The 22212-nt window shown below is 49.3% G+C and overlaps 1 protein-coding gene across 1 annotated transcript in view; it reads left to right on the top strand.

Moving 5' to 3' along the window:
- Positions 1–246: 246 nt before the first annotated feature.
- The window catches only part of FAM178B (family with sequence similarity 178 member B), a gene marked incomplete at its 5' end in the record, with an annotated part of 99289 nt that continues 77323 nt past the window's right edge, over positions 247–22212 (top strand). The window contains 4 exons of the mRNA XM_082643011.1: positions 247–514; positions 15344–15765; positions 16787–16848; positions 19740–19847. Coding sequence (XP_082499137.1) covers positions 247–514; positions 15344–15765; positions 16787–16848; positions 19740–19847 — 860 coding nt within the window. The remainder of the gene's footprint in view (positions 515–15343; positions 15766–16786; positions 16849–19739; positions 19848–22212) is intronic.

Here is a 22212-nt window from a genome sequence, read left to right as displayed (position 1 = left end):
CAAGACCCTCCAAAGAGCGTGCACACAGACACACGGACATTCACACACAGTCAGGGACAGATCCATTCGCAAAGCAAAACGTAGGCCTGTAGCGTCTCAACTTTAAAAAGAACTTAAGTGCTAGGACGACCAGGTCTGGAATCGAATCTTGACACCGCCCCCTTCTGTCCGTGTGCCTTTGGCAAGTGGCCCTTTCCCCCGGGGCCTTGGTGTCCTCATCTGTAAAATGGACACCATCGTGCCCAGATGAGGATTCAGCGATTTACTGAATTTACCAAGGCTCAGTGTGGGGAGGCAAACCGCTGCCGGCGGCAACTAGGGCAGGTGCGGGAGCGCGCCTGCGAGGCCGCCTGCAACCTCCCGGGGGCGCGCACGTGGTGCGCACGTGGAGGAGCTGCGCATGCGTCCCGGAGGCTGGGCGGGCAGGAAGCGGCGGTGCCGGAAGCTGTTTCTGGAGGTCAGTGGGCTGCTGAGGTCGACCTTGAGGCGCGGGGAGGACCCCGCAGTTCAGGAGGTAGGGACCCGCGCCTGTCCCCGGCTGGCCCGCCGGTCCCGCGTCCTCCACCCCCACCATCCTGGAGGCCTGTGCCCGTTCCCTTTCCCCGCTAGCCGGCCCTGTCCCCTGCCCCCCTCCCGGGCCTCCTGAGCCCTGCCCTGCCTGCCCTTCATGACGAGGGCTCCCTGTGCCAGCCTCCTCCCGCAACTCAGGGAGTAGGCTGCCCAGCTCCGTTTTACAGATGAGGAAACTGAGGCTGAAGATCCTCGAGAGGCGCATGGTGGCCACACAGTAACTTCCCCCTTAGGACTCTGGTCGGTCCCAAGCCCCGTGCTGGTCAGCTGTCCTCCCGTCTTGTACTTTCATGGATTTCTTTGTTCCACGTGTGCATTTGCGTTTGACTCTGATCTGAGCACAGGGATGGCCCCGATGAAGACAGGCCAGGCCCTCCTCTCCCCGGGTGGCACAGTCACCAAGGCATGGTTCGCTTTGTTGGAGTGGAGATTTCTTCAAGCTAGTTTGGAATTGGTTTGTGTTTGGTTTTTTTTTTTTTCGGTACGCGGGCGTCTCACTGTTGCGGCCTCTCCCGTTGCGGAGCACAGGCTCCGGCCGCACAGGCTCAGCGGCCATGGCTCACGGGCCCAGCCGCTCCGAGGCATGTGGGATCTTCCCAGACCGGGGCACGAACCTGTGTCCCCTGCATCGGCAGGCGGACTCTCAACCACTGCGCCACCAGGGAAGCCCCCTGGTTTGTGTTTTGATTGATTTGGTGGTTTGTTTTGTTGTTTGCGCGTTTGTGTTTCATGTTCCCCAGGGCACAAAGGGTCGCTGTCGTTTTTCTCTCCAGAGAGGCTGTCTGTTCCCGCCCCTGCCCAGTCTGATGGATGTGTGGCTTATGATACTGGAGACTGTTTGGCTTTTCTTTGTGGATAAAACTCATCTCGTTTCAAATTGTGAGCTGAGTCCTTGCTGACCAGAGCCTCTGCCCTCACTAACATTCCTGAGCTATTAAATATTTGTTTAAAGGGACAGACATAAAGCAGGGTGTTAGGAATAAGGCATCTTGAAGAAATGGTCTTCATAAAAGCACAATAGTTGTACTATTCTGAGTGAATCTTGGATCTTAATGTATCCAGGCTCAAAGCACTATGGAGTCCGTAATTATTTGGCCTGGTGGCCACACTTTAAGACAGATGGCTTTATTTTTCTTGTAGCCTGGAAAGTAGAAGAACAAAAAAGGGAGGTGATGTGTTGAAATCAGATGTGAGACCGTGATGAAGAATGGGAGAGGCTGGGGACGGAGGCTGAACATTAAAAGCTTTGGACTTGGGTTTGCAGGACTTGGGGTCCTGCAGTGGGGTACGTTTGACAGACGGAAACCCCAGTCCCTGGGCTGCACTGGGGAGGTGGGAACATGGCCGGACCAGGGAGCCGTGCTCTAAGATGGTCTCCTTAATGTGGAAAGAATTGAGTGAGATTGAGGAGGAACAGGCCTTGGATGCTTGGGTGTTGCGGGCTTGCGGGGGAGACAGCGGAAGGAGAAGTAACGTTTAGACAATAAGTGTGTCTCCCCATTTGACTGGAGCAGAGCCTTGACATCATCGCTTTTGTCCCCTCCTGTGTTCCCGTCTCGACACCTAGCACACAGCGCTCGGAGCCTGTCAGACTAACCAGAATTATCGTTTTTAATTGCTTCTAGGATGCATCTTTGCTCACATTTTTTTTTTTTTTTTACGGTACGCGGGCCTCTCACTGCTGTGGCTGGCCTCTCCTGTTGCGGAGCACAGGCTCCCGACGCACAGGCTCAGCGGCCATGGCTCACGGGCCCAGCCGCTCCGCGGCATGTGGGATCCTCCCGGACGGGGGCACGAACCCGCGTCCCCTGCATCGGCAGGCGGACTCTCAACCACTGCGCCACCAGGGAAGCCCTTTGCTCACACTTTAACAGCTCGGTGTTGGGCTGGGTCCCACAGTGGATGGTGTCTTCCTTCGTGCTGTCGTTTGTTCATTCGGCAGCTTTTTGTCTTTCTTAGTTGCACCGAAAGTCACAGTGCTCTTAAAATCTTAGCTCTGATGAATTGCAGGTTTCAGAGTTGGAGACTCAGGCAGAAAAGATGACCTGTTAGCAGCCTGTGTTCTTCTACTGTGGTTCATTTCTTCTTCTTTGAAAATGCTAATGTTTTCAAGGAACTCAAGGGAGGGGGGTTGGTAAAAGCCAAGAACAACAGGTACACGTAAGAAAAATGTATTACTTTGTGGGTTGGAGAGGGAAGAAACAGCTGGTGGATGTGTCTTCTTTGCAGGGAAAATTGGACTGCTGTATAACCACTAACAGAGCAGTACCTTTGAGGGGCACGTGCTTTACGGCAGCCGGCCTTAGCTGCCCGCTGAGCAGGCAGCCCTAGCCCATAAGCCTGCTCATGACCAGCCAATCTGAACACACCTTTTGGGACAGTGGAGCCCAGGCTCCATCATCCACTGCAGTCTTGGTGACCCCCGGTCTGCCTCTTGGTAGACACCTCCCACTGCTGCAAGTTCAAGGGCAGAGGCCCTATCTTCCCCTTCCTTGGTATCCCAAGGCTCAGCACAAGGCCTGACACATCAGAGATGCTAAATTGGGTTTTGCTGAGCAGAACTGTACTGGACAAGTTGGGGCAAGTTGTCTTGCTGGTGCCTAGGTCAGTCATCATCTCGTAGGAATCATGTTCTGGGTCAAGGTTCCGTTCACGGCCCTCAATCCTCCCTGCAACTGCTTCGTGAGTTACTGGTTTTGTGAGCTAACCTGGACACTGTCTTTCTCTCCAGCCCCCATCTCTCTTATTTCTAACTCTTGGCTTTCAGAATGAGCTTTTGGGACTTAGTCCTCTTAAAAATTAGAACCTGTTTCTATGTCAGCTCCCTTGGTGACATTGCTCCCAGGGACCCTGACTGGTTAAGCTGCAACATAGCAGGATCCCAGCTGGTGCAGCAGGTTGTCTGTGCTGGGTTTGGTGTTTAAACAGGTGAGCAGGTCTCAGCCTGGGGAGAGCTACAGAGGTGAGAATCTCCTAGAAACACAGTCTGAAGTTCGCCTTCTGCTTTGTCTCCAGAGAAGACATGAGCTGGACCCTGGGGACCTCAGGATCTGCCAGGCTTGAGGCCTGCTTCCCATCCCTGCCGTGGCTGACCTTATATGCTCCTTCTAGAATGAGATGCTTTGAGCATGCAAAATGTCTTTTCTCAGCCTGCATCAAGATAGTCTGCGGGTGGTTTGTACAGAATCGGAGACTTTTAGGAGAGTTATTCTCTCTCTTCTTTGCCTGAGAATGTAGCCACTGCCGGTGCCACCCCCGGTTTGCCAGTTTTATTCTTTTAATCTTTGAAGGTGACTCTGGGGATGTTTTTGTGGTAAAAGTCTAATGATCTTCGAGGCTTCCATTTGATTTGTGAGAAGTACTGGTTGTTACTGTAAGATTTTTGCAAAATTTGAAGTTATTAAAAACAAACAAAAACTAGTTTTCAACTATTCCCATAAAAATTGTTTCAGGCAAGAATCATCAATGGATGCTAAAACTAGGAAATGAAAGTATGATGAGAAACAGGATGTTTGCATAGTCGCAAAGCATCTTCCGATAAGATGTTAATTAGTTACAAAGGGAAAATTGTAATATTATGGTGGAGAAACCTGGCAGATACCACCTTCGCCAAGTGATGAAAGTTAGCAACGTCAGTAATGGGACAAATTGACAGCTGTGCCTTCGAATATGAGGCTCTGAGGACTCAGCATCACATCTGTGTGTTCCTGCCCAAAACATATAACCTGAACCCAGTTGTGAGGAAACATCACACAAACCCAAGTGTACAGAATCTACCAAGTAACTAGCCAATACTCTTCAACAGTGTCAAGATCACATATTTACACACACACACACACACACACGTGCACATACATATTAGAGAGAGGTAATGATAAAGCAAGTATAATGAAATGTTAACATTTGAGAAATTTGGATGAAGGGCATGTGGAATTCTTTGTGTTATTTTTGTAATGTTTTGTAAGTCTGAAATTATTTCAAAATAAAAAACAGAGAAGAGGGCTTCCCTGGTGACGCAGTGGTTGAGAGTCCGCTTGCCAGTGCAGGGCACACGGGTTTGTGCCCCGGTCCGGGAAGATCCCACATGCCGTGGAGCGGCTGGGCCCATGAGCCATGGCCGCTGAGCCTGCGCGTCCGGAGCCTGTGCTCCGCAAGGGGAGAGGCCACAACAGTGAGAGGCCCACGTACCACAAAAAAAAAAAAAACAAAAACAGAAAAACAGAGAAGACTGGTTTTCACAGTTCTTTCCAAAAAGAATTATAGATGTGGGAACTATAGATGTATCATAGATAAAATATGCTATATGTTTTTGGCAGGGAGAGCTTGACAAATCTAAATGTTTTTCATACTGTGGGAGCATCAAAGTTTTGTGTATCCTGGTAGATATCCGACATAAAAGTGTTTATGTCCTTCAAAAGCATGTACAAGAATATTCATAGCAACTTTATTATTCATAATACCTTGAAATAAGAAACAACCTAATCGTCTATCAAAAGGAGAGTGGGTAAAGAAGTTGTGATGGGGACTTCCCTGATGATCCAGTGGGTAAGACTCTGCACTCCCAATGCAGGGGGGCGCAGGTTTGATCCCTGGTTGGGGAACTAGATCCCGCATGCATGCCGCAACTAACAGTCTGCATGCCGCAACTAAGAAGCCCACATGCCACAACGAAGATCCCATGTGCTGCAGCTAAGACCCTGTGCAGCCAAGATAAATAATAAATAAATAAATAAATATTAAAAAGGAAGTTGTGATGTATTTATATGGAGTGCTATACAATAATGAAAATGAATGAACAGCTAGCTGCAACATGCAACAACATGGATGAATCTCAGTGTTAATGAACATTGATGTTGAGCGAAATATAATCAGACCCAGAAGAGTACAAAATGTATGATTCTGTGTATCTAAAGTTCCAAAACAGGCAAAATAGTTGATGGTGATAGAGGCAACGTATTGTTATCTTTGGGGTTATTGACTGAAGGAGGTATGAGAGATCCTTCTAGGGTGTGAGAAATGTTCAATATTTTGATCTGGGTGGTAGTTACCTATATGTATATAAGTTCATCAAGCTCGTTAAGATGTGTGCACCTTATCTAAGTTATACACCAATAACAATTTAAATGTATCTTGTGTGGATTATAGATCCACATATGAATTGTAAATAACAGAAATTCTAAAAGTTGACCTATGAGGCTATGTTTGTGACTTTGAGATAGAGGAAAATTTCTTAAGCAGGATGCAGAATGTGCTAATTATAGAAGACACTGTTGATAAATTAGTCTACATTAAACTTACAAAGTTCTTTTAAACACACCATTAAGAGAGTGAAAAGACGAGCCATCTAGTGGGAGAAAATATCTGCAGCACATAAAACCGACAGAGGGCTCGCCTTGAGAATATATGAAGAATGCCTCCAGATGAAGAAATTTTGAAAAGGACAACTCAATAGGGAAATGGACAAGAGGCACTTTATAAAAGAAGATATCCAGGAGGACAATGCAGTAGGAAGATTGGCTCCATCTCATTCTAATTGGGGAAGTACAAATTGAACGATGCCACGAGAAACTAGTACACACCCCCCAGGATGGTAAACATTGAAAAGACTGACGTCAAGGGTAGCATGAGGGGAACTGATAAATGGCTGACAGGAGGGTACAGTCATCCTACCACTTGGAAATCGTTTGGCCTCTGCCACCACAAATGGACATAACTATCTCGTGACGCACCTAGGTGCGTTCCCAACAGAAATGCATGTGACTGGGTGTGTGGGTGTGTGGCTGTGTGTGTACAAAAGGCAAGTATAACAATGTTCATGGAAGCATTATTCATAAGTCCAAAACTGGAAACAACAAAGATATCCATCAATAGTAGAAGCGTTGAGCCTGTATTCATACAACAGAACACTACAGAGCCATGTAAACGGACATGCACAAACATCACACTGAACAAAAGAAGCCAGACACAAAAGAATCCATACTGTGCGATTCATTTACGCATTATTCAAGAAACAGGCGAAACGAATCTATGGAAGTCCTACCTTTTGAGCAGAGGGTAGGGGTCCTGACTGGGAAGCAGTGTGAGGAGGACCCTGGGATGCTGGTATATGCTATTTTTTGGACTTAGGTCATGGTTGCCTGGGTGTGTTCACTTGGTGAAAATTCATCAAGCTGTATTCTTACCCTGGTTCCCTTTTCTGCATGTATATTGTCCTTTAAAGTTGATTAATCTGATTTGTACCTGTATAGTGATGTTTGGTATATTGCATGTCACAGTGGGCTGAACTGTGTCTCCCCCGCAGATTCTTGCATTGAAGCCCTTACCCTCAATGTGATGGTATTTGGAGATGGGGCCTTGGGAGGTAATTAGGGTTAGCTTAGGCCATGAGGGTGGGGCCCATGCTGGGATTAACATCCTTAGAAGAGGAAGAGACCAGAGGGCACACACAGGCTCGCTTTCTACCCGCTCCCATCCTGTGAGTGCACAAAAGAAAGATCGAGAGAGATGGCAGCCTCCCGTGAGGCACGAGAAAAGGCCTCAGAATATAACCTACCAGCCAGCACCTGGATCTGGGACTTCCAGCCTTCAGAGCTGTGAGAAATAAATCTGTGGTTTAAGCACCCCCCAGCCTATGGTATTTTGTTAAGGCAGCACAAGCCGACATATGAGTGTACAATAGCATCGACTAGTTTTCTGAGCTTCCTTCTGGGATGGGCCCTGGGCTAGGCGCTGGGGTATGGAGATAAGACTCCGTCAGTGCACTCAGGTGACGCAGGAAGAGCTGGGACTCCCCAGTGTGGTGATGAGGGTGCAGGGGAGGGGCTGAGAGACCGTGCTGCTTCCTCACTCAGCAAGGACAGCCACCCCTCTAGCCCGCCTCCCCATGCTCCCGCCCTGCGCCCTGCGCTCCATCTGAGCCCTGAACTGCTGAGCTGTCACGGACCAGAGCGTGCTGCTTGTCATGATCTTGAAATTGGAACAGCAAAAGCCATCGACTCTGGACTGGAACAAAGGCTGTGCTGTTTTTCCTAAACGTAGTGGGCTCCGCATTGTTAGGAAGACACAGAAAGCACTTGTGCTCAGAAAAGAAACCGATTTAAAAAGGAGAAAGAACATAGCCTCTCCTCCCACCCCCTCACCCCTCCCACCCCCGTTGCACGCAGCTTTTTCTGCATGGATTTGGTCTCATTATATCAGCGGTTTCTGATTCTTTTTATATTTTATCATCTCCGTGGACTTCTGCTCACCAAAGCATTTGCTTGGTTTAGGCAAATGTTCTAGACTCAGCTTTGCACTAAGAACCTCAAATAAAAGTGTTTTTAAAAAGAGTAGCTGTAATCGCCCCCAAAATTCCCAGAAGGCATTATCATTCACATAGAATATTTCTGGAAGATTTTAGTGATACTTTTTATTCTTTGGTTTTCTTTTCCTTCTTGCTTCTTGATCAGCATCTACGATGTGAACAGCTTTGACCATGTTTTCCAGCTTCCTGTTTCTGAAGTCCTCTGCCCTCAGAATCTTCAACTTCATCGACAGCGGTGACCTTTAGTTTTACTCTCCTTGTACTGACTTTCTTTTTAAAAAAAGTTTTATTGAGATAAAGTTCACATACCACACAACTCACCCATTTAAAGAGTATAGTCATAGAGCTGTGCAACCATCGCCAAAGTCAATCTTAGAAGTTTTCGTCACCCCAGAAGAAACCCAGCATCCCTGAGCTCTCACCCCAACTTCCCTCCTCTCTCTCAGCCTTAAGCAACTATGAATCTGCTTTGTGTCTCTATGACTTGCCTATTCTGGACACTTCATATAAATGGAACCCACAATATGTGCTCGTATGAGTCTGGCTTCTTTGCTTGGTATAATGTTTTTGAGGTTCATCCATGTCATAGCGTGTCTCTACTTCATTCCTTTTTATGGCTAACAATATCCATGATATGGATATTTTGTGTATCCACTCAATGACTGATGGGCACTTTGGTTGCTTCCACTTTTTGGCTGTTGTGAATAATGCTGCTGTGGACATTCGTGTGCGAGATGTTGTGTGGACAAATGGTTTCATTTCTCTCGTGTACATACCTAGGGATGCTTTTGTTGGGTCATATGGTACCTCTGCATTTAATCATTTGAGGAACTTGCAGGCTCTTTTCCAAAGCCCTTTTCCGTGTATTATCAGTAAGCAAAGGGAATATTTTATTGCTCTTTGACTTCTGCAGAATTCTGAAATTTTATTCCTGACCACCTTTGCAGTTTGTCTGTTAAAATGCTTCCATGAAAAAGCTGGAGGTGTCATCAGCATGCTTAGACCCTCGCCCCACATACGTCTCATCCTCTGCGAGCACTCCCGGGGGAATCTGGGTCTTAGTCCCCAGTTTTCTCAGGAATGGAGACATTTTCCACCAGATGCATTGTTATTTATGGACCAAAGAGCGTTTCAGATATTCTGGCTATAAGAGCAAAATTTTTTTTTTTTTTTTTGCTGGTGTTTACCTGTCCTCTCACATATTAAACCATTGAGAGTTCAGATAGAAGATTGCTCACAATTTTTGTTTGCCTGAGCACATGTCTGGGTTGCCTACTGTGATCATGCTGATGTCATGGCCATATTGGCAGTAAAATGATATCCAAATAAAGAACATGGGAAAGACCTGGGACTTTCAGTATCATCCTTTCTGATACACATAAAGAATTTTCAGCATTTTTAGAGGCCTCTACTACCAGCCTCCACCTTCCACAGAGCTCAAATGCACATAATAATGTGCTGCCAAATGCACATAATAATGGGCTAAATTGTGATCCCCTAAAATCCATATGTTGAAGTCCTAACCCCCAGCACCTCACAATGTGACTGTATTTGGAGATAAGGTCTTTAAAGAGGTCATTAAGGTTAAATGAGGTCATTGAGAGTGGGCCCTAATCCAACATGACTGGGGTCCTTAGAAGAAGAGGAGCTTAGGACACAGGCATACAGAGGAGAAACCATGTGGATGACACAGGGAGGAGAGAGCCATGTGCAAGCCAAGGAGACAGGTTCAGAAGAAACCAACCCTGCTGACACCTTGATCTTTGACATCTAGCCTCACAGAATTGTGAAATAAATGTCTGTTGTTTGAGCCCCCCAGGCTGTGCTACTTGTTACAGCAGCCCAAGCTGACTAATATATGCACCTTGATGCTCCTTCACCCTGACACCCTGCCTGCTCTCCTGTCCTGCAGTCCTGATGGACAACTGCTCTCCTATCTCCCAGACCGTATCCTCTGCTTGGCTCATCCTGAAGCCTCCATTCTGGCTCCCTTTCCACTGGGCCCCACCCTCGTCCTTCTTGTTTCCCCAGGGCCAAAGGGGCCTGCTAGGTAGAAGGCACACCATGGCCCAAGTATCACCCCACAGCAGGAGGAAGAAATGCCACCGGGGGCTCCTGTCAAGACTTGAACCCCCGCTGCTCCCACTTCTCCTTTACAAGGGGAAGTTCAGTGATTTCTTAGCACTTGCCAGGGTCCCCATTGAATTCAGAACTGGGAGGGCCAACAGTGGACACCTTATATACAGAGATGGCTTAGATTATCCCAGAAGCATTTTCATTTCATTTAACAGAAATTGTATGTTGTGTTTTCCTCCAGATGATTTCTAATGTGGAAATAATTTTATATGTTGAAAAGTCTCAATATTTGCTAAGTGGAAGCTGGTGTTATTTCTTAAGTTAGGTTTATGGAGGTATAACTTACATCCAGTAAAATTTACCCTTTCTAGATGTGCAGGTCCGTGAGCTTTGACAATGGTATGTAGTTTTTGAGGAACCACCACCACATTCAAGATAGAGAATATCTTCATCACCTTCTAAAGATGCCTCATGTGTGTACCTTTGCCCAGCAATGGCTTCTGAGCAGAGGAGGTTACACGATTGAGTTGATGCTTAGGAAGGTTGAATCAGAAGCAATTTTCAAGAAGGACTGGAAGGAAGAGTGATTATTTTTTAAGGCAGAAAAACTAGAAAAAAATCCCATTGGCAAGTGGGAGAATGGGCAGTCCTGGGCAACACCTCCTGAAGGCCCCAAGGAGGGCAGGATGTCAGAACCAGGACAGGATGATTTTTAGTGCCATCCTTATCTCACTGGTCCCCTAAAGGCTTCTGATGCTGCCCTCCAGTGCTTAGATGGGCACAAATTTAGAACATTTTATTATTTAAACAATTTTGCAAAAAATTACAACCATAACTCCTTCACTTCATATGGTTATTTCATATTTCTGTAATTTTTTTATAAGTTTATTTTCTTTTCATTTATGTTTAGCTGCGTTGGGTCTTCGTTGCTGCATGCTGGCTTTCTCTAGTTGCAGCAAGTGGGGTCTACTCTTCTTTGCGGTGTGCGGGCTTCTCATTGCAGTGGCTTCTCTTGTTGCAGAGCACGGGATCTAGGCTCACAGGCTTCAGTAGTTGTGGCACGTGGGCTCAGTAGTTGTGGTTCGTGGGCCCTAGAGTGCAGGCTCAGTAGTTGTGGCGCACGGACTTAGTTGCTCTGTGGCATGTGGGATCTTCCCGGACCAGGGCTTGAACCCATGTCCCCTGCATTGGCAGGGGGATTCTTAACCACGGTGCCACCAGAGAAGTTCTGTTTTTTTTCTTTTTAATTCATGATTTCTACCAAGTTGTGTTGACCTCTACTTACCTGACGTTATTTTGCATACACTTTTCCCCCGTGTATAATTTATATATTTATTTATCTTTTATTGTGGTAAAATATACATAAGACTTACCATTTTAACCATTTTAAAGTGTATAACACAGTGGCATTTGGTACATTCACGGTGTTGTGCGTTAGCGCTGTCTAGTTCTAGAGCATTTTCATTATCCAAAGAGGAAAGCTTACACAGTAAGCAGTCACTCCTCAGTCCTCCTCCCCTCCCCCCACCTCCCACAGCACCTGGCAACCACTAGTCTACTTTCTGTCTCTGTGGATTTGCCTACTCTGGGCATTTCATATATAGAGAATCATATATATGATTCTTTTGTGTCTGTCTTCTTTCACTTAGCATAACGTTTTTGAGGTTTATCCATTGTTATAGCATGTATCAGTGCTTCATTCCTTGTTGTGGCTCAATAATATTCCATTGTGTGGATATACCACCTTTTGTTCATCCATTCAGTAGTAGATAGGCATTTGCATTATTTCCACCTTTTGGCTATGTGAAGAGTGCTACTGGGAACATTCATGTGCAAGGATTTGTCTGAGAACCTATTTTCACTTCTTTTGGGTATATACTTAGGAGTGGAATTCCTGCGTCATTTGGTAATTCATATGGTAATTGTATTGTAACTAACTGAGGAACTGCCAACCTGTCTTCCACAGTGGCTGTACCATTTTATGTTCACAGCAGCAATGTATGAGGGTTCCAATTTCTCCAGTCCTCACCAACACTAGTTATTTTTTGTTTTTGTTTTTGACGATAGACATCCTGGTGGGTGTGAAGTAGCATTTCATTGTGGTTTTGATTCACACTTCCCTAATAAAGTGACTGTTAACATTGAGCATCTTCTCATGTGCTGGTTGGCCCTTTGTGTATCCTCTTTTGAAAATGCCTATTCAAGTCTTCTGCTTATTTTTTAATTGGATTTTTTTACCTTTTTGTTGCTAAGTTGTAAGAGTTCTTCATATATTCTGGATCCTAGACTCTAATCAAATAAATGATTTGCAAATATTTTGTCACATTCTGTAGGTTGTCCTTTTATTTTCTTGCAATATTCTTTGAAGTGCAAAATTAAAAATTTTTTTGTGTGTGTGTGGTACGCGGGCCTCTCACTGCTGTGGCCTCTCCTGTTGCGGAGCACAGGCTCCGGACGCGCAGGCTCAGCGGCCATGGCTCACGGGCCTAGCCGCTCTGCGGCATGTGGGACCTTCCCAGACCGGGGCAAGAACCCGTATCCCCTGCATCGGCAGGCTGACTCTCAACCACTGCGCCACCAGGGAAGCCCCAAATTTTTAATTTTTTTTTTTTTTCGGTACGCGGGCCTCTCACTGTTGTGGCCTCTCCCGTTGCGGAGCACAGCCTCCGTGGCCATGGCTCACGGGCCCAGCCGCTCCGCGGCATGTGGGATCTTCCCGGAGCGGGACATGAACCCGTGTTCCCTGCATCGGCAGGCAGACTCTCAACCACTGCGCCACCAGGGAAGCCCCAAAATTTTAGATTTTGATGAAATCCTATTTATGTATTTTTTCTTTTGTTGCCTGTGCTGTTGGTATCATATCTTAAGAAACCATTGCCAAATCTGAAGCCATGAAGCCTTACCCCTGTGTTTTCCTCTGAGTCATATGGCTTTAGTGCTTCTGTTTAGGTTTCTCATCTTTTTTTTTTTTTTTTTGCGGTACGCGGGCCTCTCACTGTTGTGGCCTCTCCCGTTGTGGAGCACAGGCTCCGGACGCGCAGGCTCAGCGGCCATGGCTCACGGGCCCAGCCGCTCCGCGGCATGTGGGATCTTCCTGGACCGGGGCACGAACCCGTGTCCCCTGCATCGGCAGGCGGACTCTCAACCACTGCGCCACCAGGGAAGCCCTCTCATCTATTTTGAATTAATTACTGTGTATAGTGTCTGGTGAGACAAGGGTCCAGTGTCATTCTTTTGCATGTGAATGTCCAGTTGCCTAGCACCATTTGTTGAAAAGACTCTTCTTTCTCCATTGAATGTTCTTGGCATCTTTATTGAAAATCAGTTGACCATAGATGTATGTGTTTATTTCCAGAACTCAGTTCTACTCCTTTGGTGTGTGTGTGTGTATATATATATATATATATATATGTATGTATAGTCGAAGAGTTTGTTTTACTTCTATGTATTTGTGAAATTTCTTCTGTCATTTATTTCTAGTTTCTATTGTGATAGGGAAAGATACTTTGTATGAATTCAGTATTTTAAAATTTATTGAGACTTGTTTTCTGGCCTAACAGATAAATTATCCTGAAGAAATTCTACGTGTATTTGCAAAGAATGCACATTGTGCTGTTGCAGGGTGAAGGGTTCTGTGTCTGTCTGGTTATGTTTAGTTGGTTTATAGTGTTGCTCAAGTCCTCTGTTTTCTTTTGATCTTCCATGTAATTTCATTGTTGAAAGTAGGATATGGAAGCCTTCAGCTATTATTTTATAATTATTTCTCCCTTCAGCTCTGTCATTTTGCAGCACATAGTTTGGAGCTCTGCTTTTAGGCGCATATATGTTTATAATTGTTATATATTCTTGATGACTGACCCTTATATCAATGTATAATGGCTTGCTTTGTCTCATAGTAATTTTTGACTTAACATCTATTTTTTCTGATGCTAATATAGCTACTCCAGGTCTCTTTGGGTTTCTATTTACATGGAGTTATCTTTTCCATCCTTTCACTTTCAATCTATTTGTATCTTTAGATGTAAAGTGAAACTCTTGTAGATGGCATATAGTTGGATCATGTTTTTTTAGTCCATTTTGCCAGTATCTGCCTTTTGATTTGAGAATTTACTCCACTTATGTTTAAACTAATTACTGATAAGGAAGAATTTCTGCCATTTTACTATTTGTTTCTTATATATCTTACATCTTTTTTTGTTTCTCAGTTCATCCATTACCGCCTTCTTTTGTGTTTAACTGATTTTTTTTTGTAGTGTGTGATTTTGGTTCCCTCCTCATTTCCTTTTCTATATATTTTGAAGTTATTTTGTTAGTAGTGACACTGGAGATTATAATTTATATCTTAAATTTATTACAGACTTGTTTGAATTAATACCAACCTAGCTTCATTCAATAGTATACAAAAACTGCTCCTATACAACTCCATCCTTCCTCTTTATGTTTTTATTGGCACAAATTACATCTTTAAACATTGTGTGTTCATTAACATATATGTATGACATTTCTTTTTCCTTTTTTTTTTTTTTTTTTTGCGGTACACGGGCCTCTCACTGTTGTGGCCTCTCCCGTTGTGGAGCACAGGCTCCGGACGCACAGGCTCAGCGGCCATGGCTCACGGGCCCAGCCGCTCCGCGGCACGTGGGATCCTCCCGGACCGGGGCATGAACCCGTGTCCCCTGCATCGGCAGGCGGACTCTCAACCACTGCGCCACCAGGGAAGCCCTCTTTTTTCTTTTTTAAATGTTTTTCTTTTTTTACAATTGTATTAAGATATAATTGACATATACCATTTTATAAGTCTAAAGTGTACAGCATAATGATTTGACTTAATATACATCATGAAATGATTACCACAATAGGTTTGTATAATATTGTTTTATGCAGTATTTCATACAGGTTTAAAAAATGTTGATGTCTTTACACTTGCCCATCATGTCCTTGAAATGAGAGGTCAGAACAAGCCTCCTTCACCTCAGCAACTTGATCTTTGTGGTACATGTGCTGAGTCCTTGGGGTGGAGCTGGAGGGGGAGTTCCTTCCTGGGCACCCAGGGGCCCAGGACCCCCTCTAGAGCACTTAGCTCTCTTCTGGAGGCTCGCCTCACCTGACAGGTGGTTCCTTCCAGGATAAAACGCCCAGTGGTGTGCCGATGGCCAGGCCCGAGAAGTCTGTGCTAGTCCATCCTTGGAGAGAAGGTAGGTGTCGCTCCCCTGGGCAGGTAGAGCCTTTCTGAGGTTTGGGGCCACAAAGGAGTGGAAAACGCACAGTTGAGGGACTCCCCTTGCATGCTGCCCACAGCAATCCCAAGCCACCCCTCTCCTCAGCCAGTGTGGCGCCGTGGTTGGCATGGTGGCGGGCAGGTGGGGACACTGCAGGACTCTGTCCCGTCCACAGGGGTTCAGGCAGCCGCTGCCAGACCCATCCTCTTGCCCAACCTGAAGGGCGGCGGCCTCGACCACCCCCTGGACCAGGGGCTCCTGCACCCCACGCAGCGCCTTTGCAGCCCCTCCTCTGCTCTAGCTCCCAAGTCGTCGAAGAAGCCCAAGATGCAGGCCGATGGAGACATGTTCCCCAGTGACTGGAGCCCGCCGGCCATGGAGTTCCTGAAGCGGAGGGCCCTGCTGGCTGACAGCAGGGCCCCAGCCCAGAGGCAGGCAGGCACGGCAGGGCCTCGGGGCCTGAGAAGACTGGCCCACCAGCTGCCCGAAGAGTCAGAGCAGGAGCCCCAGGACCCAGACCCCGTGGGGGGTCTGGCCTCACTGGAGGATCCGTTCTGGAGCACGGCAGGCACCAGCCCAAAGGCTGCAGCGCCATGGGTGGACGCCCGCACCTCGGTAAGCCAGGAACTGCCCCTTGGCCTCCTCTCCTTGCCGCCCCTCTTCATCCACCTCTCCTTAGTCACCCCCAAGCCACCCCTTTTTGGCCATCCTCCTCAGCCACACCCCAACTGCCCTCCGGCCACCTCGCCTTGACTGTCCCTCCTTGGCCACACACACCCCGCCACCTCTCCCCAGCCCCTGGGCCCTCGTGCCTGGGAGCTTGGGCCCCCAGGGCTGGGCTGCATCTCTCCCTTTATTTCTGCTCCTAACTCCTGCTAATGAAGATGCCTGGGGTGGTGCCGTATTTGATGATGCCCCTGAGTGGGTCCCATCAAGGCTTTTGCAGCTGTGCTTGGGATCATGGGTCTGGGCGAGGTCAGGCACAAAGCCTCAGGCTAACTGTGGTCCAGCGACCTGGGATTCCTAAGTGGAAACTTCAGTGATGAACTTTAAGCCGGGAATAAACTGTGGTTGCTGGGGAAGACTGTGGGGACATTTGAGTGTCCATAGATCCGGGAAATTTATTCTGAGAATAGGATTTATTTATTTGTAATAGCTCAAGATTGCCAATAACCAAAATGCCAATCACCAGGGAACTAATAAATTATGTTCTAATCATAAATCAGAATACCATGGAAGTGGTTTTTTTAAAAAAAAAAACCTCTCTCTTTAGTATTGATATGGAATGACCCTGAAGACACAGTGTTAACTGAAAATCAGTGAAGTGCAGAATAGGGGGTGTAGCGTGCTACCACCTGTGTTGAAGGAGAGAGTCTATGATGTGTTACTGTTTACTTGTCTGTGCGTAGGGTATCTCAGCACAGCCAGGAGTAAACACCTGTGGTCACCTGTGGGGAGGGACCTGGACGGCTGGGGATGGAAGTGAGCGAGTGAATGTATTGCCTGTTCAGAAAAGTAAACCAAATAAGTTAAAGGGCTTAACGTAGCTTCAGTTTTATTCGTTTTCCCTCTGTCTTTGTCTTTCTCTCTCTTGCCCATTCCCATGTGGCTTCTCCAGCTTGCCTCTGGGGGCTCCGGGTGCTACTTCAACAGCTTGGATTACTTACTGCAGGAGAAGAGGTGAGTGGGGAGGGTCCATCGTGGGGGGTCTTCATTTCTGTGGGGTTGGCCGTAATTTCATGGGTTTGTCCTCAGAGACTCAGAGCAAATTCCTCTCAGGATAAAGCAGCCTACCCCCGCCATCGGCATGCCTCCTGAGTGCCCTGTGTGCCCTGGTGAATAACGAGTGTGCAGAACAGTAGCGGGTCAAAGGGCAGCATCTCTGAGGCAGAGAGCCCCGGACCCTCACCACGCACAGAGCCCTCGTTCTGGTTCTGTCTCCACCTCGGTGCTGTTCTGCCCAGTTCATGCCAGTTTAGGGCTTGCTCAGCTTCCACTGAGCGAACCGGAAGAAGCACACTGCTTTGATACCGAGGCACACAGCCTGACCATCGACTCGACGGTGACGGAGGTGGAGTGGGAGGGGTGGGGGGTAAGGTGCCAGCTTTTCCTGCGCCCTGCCCCGCACCGCCACCTGAGCACGCTTTGCTCGTTATTCCACAGCACTTGGTCTAGTTCACCTGCCCTCCCCCCAGGATTACGGTGAGCATGTCTCACGTGGAAGTTGGTTTCTAAAGGCAAAAGTCACATCCCATCAGAACTGTAAATCCCTTAAGGAGGCGGAGGTGGGGATGGAAACCAACCCCGGTGCTCTTTCTTTACTGGAAAGCAGGTGCCATGGTTGGCTTGCACTGAGGGCCCATTTAGTGGTGAAGACACTAGAATCCTGCTCCTCCAGTGCCCGCGAGGACTGGGGCGGCTGGGATGCAGTGGACTTCACCCCTGGGCTTGCGCTTTGATGCATGGGAGCCCGTTGCCCACAGGCTTATTCTTCTGTGTTCTCATCCCTTCTCCAGTGTTTTTTTTGTTTTTGTTTTTGTTTTTGTTTTGTGGTACGCGGGCCTCTCACTGTCGTGGCCTCTCCCGTTACGGAGCACAGGCTCCGTACGCGCAGGCTCAGCGGCCATGGCTCACGGGCCCAGCCGCTCTGCGGCATGTGGGATCTTCCCGGACCAGGGCACGACCCGTGTCCCCTGCGTCGGCAGGCGGACTCTCAACCACTGCGCCACCAGGGAAGCTCTCCAGTGTTGTTTTTGCTCAGTGTGTGCGCACTCACTTTGCGGAAGTTAAGAGACGGTGCTGTGGTCTGATGCTTGGGTTCTTGTCGAAATGACATCTCACTGGTCTCTGTTTTTCCCAATTCCCAGCGCGTGTTCTTGCCTGCAAGAGGGGGTTAAAGACACGTGTGGGATGAATGATTGTTTTCTCTCCTGTGTCTATTCCTGACCCCACCCCAGAGTCATCTTCCTCCTCTGGGCTCTTAACAGCCCATGACTTCTGTTGTTTAACTCCTTTACCTGAGTATATTGTTTCCTAACCAGAGGGTAAGTTAGGGAAGGGGCCGTGTCTGTATGTTTGCACGGTATCCAGCTGTAAATATATTAGATACTCAGAAGTGTCAGCAGGAAAGTGAACACGCGTGGGGAACTACCCGCTCCTCAGTGCCTGGCATGGGAAGATTCCTGCTCTGCGCTGCGCCCTGTGCCAGGCACCGTATATACAGATGTGGTGGTGAGCCCCACTGACCTGGAATTGAACGCAATGATTCTAGTATTTCCCGTGCTGTAAAGCTGCTACGGAGGGGCCTGGAATAGTGGCATCTAACTTAGCCTGGGAGTCAGGACAGGCTCCCCAGGGGCATCCTTGTCCTTGGACCTTGGAGGATAAGAGGTGGGAGGGCAGCAGGAGTGACCACACATGTAAAGGCAGGAAAGACAGACCGTGCCTCTCCTGGCTGGCTAGGACTGGAGTTCTCGGTGCCAGAGTGCGGGGAGTAGACGGAGCAGGAGGTGCAGCCGAGATGGGAACGGAGCCTCGTGAACACAGGGTCGAGTCGCGGGTGAACTTTAAGCAGGTCCTGATGTGTTCTGCCACGTGTTTAAGAGAGGGCACTCAGGCTGCGTTACGGAGAATGGATGGGAAACGTGAGGGGGGAGTAGGGTGAATGGTGATGAGACGGCCTCGGGGAGCTCCCGTGGGACCTGCTGCCCTGGGTGGCCGGGGCCTGTGTAGGGAAGAGGAATTGAGAATTGGGTGCACAATGTCGGGAGGGCCGGCCACGTTTGGCTGCAAATCATCCATCTAGTGGCTGGCTCAAAGGATCTGAACCCAAGACAGGCTGGGCTGGAGGCGAAGCCTTTGAGAACCGAGGACCAGTGGGCAAAGCCAGGGTGAGCACCCGGAGGGCAGGGTGAGTGCCGGGGGGCTCCCAGGGGCTCCCTCAACAGCCGGAGGGAACAAGGACTCAGAAGGCCAAGCGGGGACTGGTGCCCCCTTGGGGTTTGCGTGTGGTCAGGGCAGGAGGTGAGGGAGCTGGGCTCCAGCAGGATGATGGTCGGCACACAGGGCCTCTGGTGGGGCCGATTGAAAAGGGAAGTGAGGCGCTCAGGCGTGGAGGGAGAAAACGGACTCGGGCTGGGCAGGTGCAGTAGGGAAGGAGCAGGCCCTGGGGGGCTGCCACTTGGGGCTAGAGAGGCAGGCCTGGGGGAGCCATGGGCACAGGGGCTGCTCCTGGTCAGTGTGGCTGGACCCGGGAGGAGCAGAAGGGCTAGGCCCTGTCCCTGGTGTGTTAAAAAGAGAGCAAATGCCAGAACAAAGTGCACAAATAAAGGTGCGTTTGAAGTTGTGTAGCGTAAATTGTCTTCTTTCAGGCAGCACAGCTGATGCAGTGCAGTCCCTCCCCCGCCCCAGGAATCTAAGTCTGAGAGCTGTGTGCAGGGAGACAGGGCTCCGGGCTCCCTGGTCCCCGTGCCTAGGCCTTGCTGTGCCCAGGGAGGCCCCTGCGGCCCAGTGACGGGGCCGGATGAGCAGGCACTGCACTGACCCTGTTGTCACCTCTCACCTTCTGGCAGGGAACAGGCCCTGGAGCAAGAGCGAGAGAGGCTGCTTCTGCAGGACTGTCTTGACCTCAACTCCTTGGATCCTGATGAAGATGAAGTGCCGCTCACACCAGAGCACAGGTGTGGGGAGTGGACACAGGTTTGGGGAGTGGGCACAGTTGGGAGGGGAGCCGTGTGCCCACTCAGGGCCAAGTCCCCGCACCCGCCTCTCCAGGCAGAGGGTTTAAGTGCTCACCTGCCCTTGGTTTTGGATGGTTTCAACCGCAATTTGTGTGCTGTTGATGAGTTCTCAAGCTGCGTCCTTCTCTTCATCCCACATCTGTTCATTGATTCGAGAAGCATTTATTCACCTACTGTGTGTCAGGGTCTAGTGTGGGCCTTTGAAGACACAGAGGTATGAAATACGGCCCGCTCTTCCCCTGTTGTCTGCCCAAACGTGTGGAACCAGGTCTCAAACTGCAGTCTGAATGAACACTGACTTTAAACGGGAAAATACAGCCACGTGACATTTTCTGTCTTCCCCTGTGTGGGGAAGGAAGGCGGCTTCTGTCAGAGCTGTCGTCTGGGCCGGAGTCTGCTGGCCCATTGGCTGGAGGGAGGGCTGGAGTCATCTGTACCATGGAGTCTCGGAGATACCTGAGGACCACAGTTGAATTCATCTTCAGGGTACCCTGTTATCCATTCATCCATTTGTCCATCCGTCTGTCCATCCGTCTGTCCACCCATCCGTTAAACATCTGTTACCTGCCAACTTTGTGCTAGGCTCTGTGCAGACTCTGGGGATACAGCAGGAAGAGAACCAGACAGAGGTCTCTGCCCCCGTGTTGCTCGCCGTCAGGGCGGGGAGACCACCAATGCACACGGTGAATGAAGGGAGCTGTGTGACAAGTGCTCATGAGAAAGGAGAGAGTGGGGAGGGGGCGTCAGCAGTGCCGGGAGGGCTGGAAGATTCGGAGGAGGGGTCAGGGAAGGCCTCTGTGAGTGGCTGGCTTTTCAGCAGAGCCCTGAAGATGGTGAGAGGCGGCCCTGGGAGGGCCTTGTGGCTGCCGCTCCTCTGAACTGGGTAGAGGGTAGACTCGGGGTGGGGGGGGTCGTGGCGCTGTGGTAGTAATCCCGGAGAAGTCAGGGCCGGATGGTGAGGAGGAGGCAAACTCGGGGTACGTTTTCAGGGTAGAACCGACAGGGTTTGCTGACGAGCTGGAGGGAGGCTCTGGGAGAAAGAGAGGAATCAGAGGGACCCCGGGGATTTTGGCCTGAGCAGCCAGAAGGTCGGAGTTGTCTTTATTTAATGGAGGAGGGCTGAGTGACGCACGCTGGGGGGCGGCAGGCATGGGCACAAGAGTTCACTTGGGGGACCCCCGGGGTGAGACCAAGACAAGGACCCCCTTGTCTAGAGAGGCCAGCTTGGGAATCACCATGTATAGGTGACATTTAGAGCTGCAAAACCAGATGAGATCAGCCGGGAGCCATAGAGAGAAGAGCAGGGGCCAGAGGGCACAACGTAGAGGTCACGGTGACGTTGACAGGAGCAGCCCTGGGGGGTGACGGGGGGCGAGCCTGCCTGGAATAGATTCAGAGAACGAGAGGAGACGGCAAAAGAGAAGACTGGGCAGCAGCCGAGGGGGAAAGTGGAGCCGGGACGGATCTGTCTGTCTGTCTGTCTGCCTGCCTTTCCTTTCTCCCCTCCCTCCCTCAGGCCCCACGTGCCCCTGTGTGACTGAGGGCAGGCTGGTCCACACGCCCTGGATTGCCTGCCTGTCCGGGCTTTGCTTTTTCTATGCGTCCGGGTGACGTTATTGAGGTCCCAGCCGTGACGGTCTGGTTTGGGTGCTCGTGCTGAGTCAGCATTCTGCATCCCCTCACTGAGGGGCGTGAGCGATGACACAGACACCTGGGGGCCCCCGCTCTCAGGACCCCCAAATGGTTCCCACCGTCACTGATGCCCAGAGAGGATCCCAAGCAACACCTTGGCTGCCCGTGTGCTTTTTTTCTCAAGTCTTTCTGCTGATTGTCTTTGGACTTTCTGTAAAGCCTGTGAATAGTAAATATTTCAGGCCTTGAGGACCATACTCTCGGCGGCTACGTGGCTCTGCTGTCGTGGCGGGAAAGCACCCGTCAACCATGTCAGCCATCCGTAACCGGTGAGCCTGCTTGTGTTGCACTGAGACCTCGTTTACAGAAGCAGGCGGGCGAGAGGAGGCCACAGCCTGTGTGCAGTTGCTGGCCCCTGGCCCGGATTAGGGGACGCCTGTCTCCTAACTGGTCCCCGTTTCCACACGCTGCCCGGGGGCAGGGAAAGGGTGCCTCGTGGTCTCACGATGGCTCCCTGCAGAGCATGAGGACTGAATGGAATCAGTGGGTTTGGGCCAAAGGCCTTGGTGGCATCATGAGTGATGAAGCAGTTTTCTATGTCGGGGGCCGTGGATTCGCTTTCCAGGTTCCCCGCTCACTGGATGGATAGCCTTGGAAGTAAACATTTTGAGAC

Source organism: Mesoplodon mirus (assembly GCF_964341445.2).
Source record: "Mesoplodon mirus genome assembly, chromosome: 14".
Lineage (NCBI taxonomy): Eukaryota > Metazoa > Chordata > Mammalia > Artiodactyla > Ziphiidae > Mesoplodon > Mesoplodon mirus.
The sequence above is the reverse complement of the archived record's forward strand: the minus strand, read 5'-3'. Positions and strand labels throughout refer to the sequence as shown.